The following is a 3,745-nucleotide window of genomic DNA, read 5'->3' as shown; positions in this document are numbered from 1 at the left end:
TTTGTATAATAATTAATTTTAATAAATAAAAAATATTTAGATATTTTGTATTTATATATTTTATATTTTATTATTTAAAAATAAGAGATTCTGTTGTCATTTAAAGTACTGTGTATTAAAGTATTGTTATTTAAAATATTTATTTATGTACTATGATATTTTCTATTTATTAGAGTCCATCAATACTCTTCTTTTATATTAGTCTTTAATTTTAATATAATAAAATCTAATAGTCTATATAAATATAGCACATTTAATAAACAAAAAAATAACTCTCCACTGTTCTAATTTTTCGAATTTCAAAATCAGAAATAAAAGTTGGCTTATGAGTGTAGTTGCCCCTAAACTTTTTTTATTAGGAATGTCAAGGTAAAACAATAGTACTTCGATTGTGAAATGTAAAAAAATTGAGATGGAGAAAGAAAGCTCCAATCGAAATAGTTCTAATTGACGAAAAAGTAATTGCATTGTAATTTGTATATCAAGAATAAATCAATAATTATATATTTTATACTCTTTTTAATTAATTTTTTCTTTTGATATTATTTTATAAGAGTACCTTATATAATGCATAATTAAAAATCAAAATATATCTCTATTCGAGAAAGAAACTATCTTAAAAAAAAATTTATGATATGATCAACCTTGATGTTAGTTAAAATAAAATTTGATTCAAAACAACTAGTTATGAATATAGAATTTACTTTATAAAAGATATCATTTTATAATCACTTAAAAATTTTTTAATTTTGATAAATTCTTTTTTGTTTTTAAACCAAATAAAAAATACTCCAAAAAATAAATTTTTATAAAAAATGTTAAAAAGTATATTTTAAATATAAATAAAAAATAAACATTTTCCGTGTATCGCACCGCTACGTACATTAATTACGTACAAAATAGAAGATGTTGATTGACGATAAAAAAAGAAAGTAATCAATGCCACCAAATCTCAAAATAAAGTGTCTAGGAGTATTTATAATTGAATCTAGACATTATATTTAAAAATCAAAACCCACCCTCTCCCCCCAAACAAAGGCTAAATAATGGCAAAATCTTCACTACTACTATTGATCATAATTACCCTCTACTTCATAGTGTTACAAGCTGTGTTTGCATCACATTCATTTTCTTATCCTCTCTCAATCAACAATAAAAGGATTGTTGAAGAAAAGACAGGGCAACGTGTGAAGCTAAGATGTGCAAATTGGCCATCACACATGAGTGTAATGTTGGCAGAGGGTTTGCACAAACAAACTCTAAGCAACATTGTCACTCACATTTCTTCTTTCGGCCTCAATTGCATTCGTCTCACTTGGCCAACCTTCATGTTCACTCGTTACTTTAATCAAACCATTTTACAAACCCTTGATGATTTGAAATTGGAAGGGATCAAATTAGGGATCATGAGGTATAACAATGATTTCTTGAACATGACTCATCCTCAAGCCTATGCTTTTGTTGTTAAACAACTTTTCAGTGCCAACATTATGGTTGTCGCCGACAACCACGTCAGCAAGCCGAAATGGTGTTGCGACAGCGACGACGGCAATGGTTTCTTTGGAGACTCAACTTTTGATCCTGATGAGTGGGTGCAAGGACACACTTTGGCAGCTCAATTTTTCAAGAATTTATCTAATGTGAGTATCGATATTAGTATTTATAACTAATTAATTAGAAGGTAACAAATGTTGTGTTATTTATTAAAATATTTTTCGGATAGATTATATTTTTTGTCTCTAAAACTTTTAAAATTATCTTTTATGTTTCATTTGTTTCAATTTTTTGTCTAATGTTTCGAATATATTTCAATTATATACTTAAATATTAACACTGTTAATAAAAATACTGTTGTGTATTAACACGTGGCAACCATTGGTTAATGTGTATGTTTGTAGAGATAGAAAATTGAGACATGGATACAGAGATACAAAATCGTGTTTAACAAAAGAGACATGAATAGAGATAATGTATTCAGAAACACTGAATTAATATATTTTGTGTCCATCTTGATAGAAAAGATACGAAGACACTAATAAGAGACAACTTATTTTTTATTTTTCTTTTATTAGTCTTGTTAATTTTTTATAATTATATTTTTTATTATTATATTATTCGTCTCAAATTTTTTGAATGAAAAAAATGAGAATAAATTAAATTAGATTTTCATAATTTGTTCTAGTTTATCACTACACCAAATATAAAAATACAAAATTTTATATTTTTATTCTTTAAGTGTCCTGTCTTATTCTATTCTAAAAAACAAATGCAGCCTAGATGACACGTTATATGTATTTAATTACTTGCCATAATCACATATATTATACTTATTTATTTAAGATTGGAAAATATTGTAGACAAATAATTTTTAAATTTTTTGTTTATCTTTTATATATATAACAATGATCGAATTTTAAGAAAAGTATATAAAGTAAATGTAAGTCTAATAGCCTAATTAAGTAATTTTTATTAGTGAATTATATCTTTTTTTGAATTTTTTATAAATGGAATTTTTTTTTCCTTTTTGATTAATTTGATTCTCATTTAATTCACTTTTGTTCCTATTCTAAATACTTCCGAATTCACAAAACAATTCTATTTTTATAAATAGAATTATCTTTGTGTTTTTTTTTTCTTTTAATTGATTTGATTCTTCTCTAATTCTCCTTTTTATTTCTATTTTAAATTCTTTCCCTCATAAAAATATTTCTATTTTTTTTATATATAAAAAAATTCTGATAGCATGAAACCAGGAATCACTTGTTCCAAATCAAGAATTGATTTTAAATTGACATTATTGAACCCAATAGATCGTTGCAATTAGTTTGCGGAATGAACTTCGTGGGCCGAATCAAAATGTGGCAGCTTGGTATAGTAACATGAGACGAGCAGCATTAGCCATTCACCAACAAAACCCAAAGGTGTTGATGATCTTCTCAGGTTTTTACTACGCATCCGATCTCAGATTCTTGAAGCAAACTCCATTGAACGTAGAACCAAAGAACAAGGTTGTGTTTGAGGCACATAACTACCCTTATTGGAACCCTAACTGGGGCAATAAATCAGCAAATTCTGTGTGTGCTTCAATGAAGAGTGATCTAGAAGAAAATGTCGGTTTTGTCCTTAGTGATGATGATTACGATTCACCTTTGTTCATAAGTGAGTTTGGGATGGATTTGATTGCAAGACCACAGAGTGATGAGAGATGGTTGACTTGCATGTTGACTTTCCTTGCTGAGAGAGACATTGATTGGTGTTGGTGGGGATTGCAAGGTAGCTATTATTTGAGACATGGGAAAGTTGATGCTCCTGAAGTTTATGGTTTAAACAACTTCTATTGGAATGGAACAACTTACCCTCAATTCCGTAAGAGATTTCAGTTATTGCTAAACACACTTCAAGGTACGTATGCCATACCATATTAATTATAAGGGTTATGCTATGGTGCTGAAACAAAATTTTTTCAGCACCTACTGAAATGAGGTGGTGATAAAGAGAGTTAGACATGTGTTAATGTTGTTGTTGCAGAAGCAGACACAAACGCAGAGTAGCGCAGTGGTACAGAAATTTTGTTGGAAGTATTAAACAATTGTTAATAGTTTAACGAAGATAACTTTTTTATTGGTTTTTATTATCATTAAACATGGACATGCTGCTTTTATTTTATAGTTGGACCCAGTTATTTGAAAAATGAATCGTTGATAAAAAATTATTTTGGGCGATAATAATAATAATAATAATAATA

General features: G+C 27.6%; 1 protein-coding gene across 2 annotated transcripts in view; it reads left to right on the top strand.

Moving 5' to 3' along the window:
* Window positions 1-1,030: 1,030 nt before the first annotated feature.
* The window catches only part of LOC110280597 (glycosyl hydrolase 5 family protein-like), a 25,230-nt gene continuing 22,515 nt past the window's right edge, over window positions 1,031-3,745 (top strand). For both annotated transcript variants that reach the window (XM_052260277.1, XM_021141704.2), the window contains exons 1-2: window positions 1,031-1,640; window positions 2,811-3,402. In XM_052260277.1, the coding sequence (XP_052116237.1) occupies window positions 1,047-1,640; window positions 2,811-3,402 (1,186 nt within the window). In that variant the 5' untranslated portion in view covers window positions 1,031-1,046. The remainder of the gene's footprint in view (window positions 1,641-2,810; window positions 3,403-3,745) is intronic.

The sequence above is a fragment of the Arachis duranensis genome, chromosome 4, assembly GCF_000817695.3.
Source record: "Arachis duranensis cultivar V14167 chromosome 4, aradu.V14167.gnm2.J7QH, whole genome shotgun sequence".
NCBI classification, from domain to species: domain Eukaryota; kingdom Viridiplantae; phylum Streptophyta; class Magnoliopsida; order Fabales; family Fabaceae; genus Arachis; species Arachis duranensis.
The sequence above is the reverse complement of the archived record's forward strand: the minus strand, read 5'-3'. Positions and strand labels throughout refer to the sequence as shown.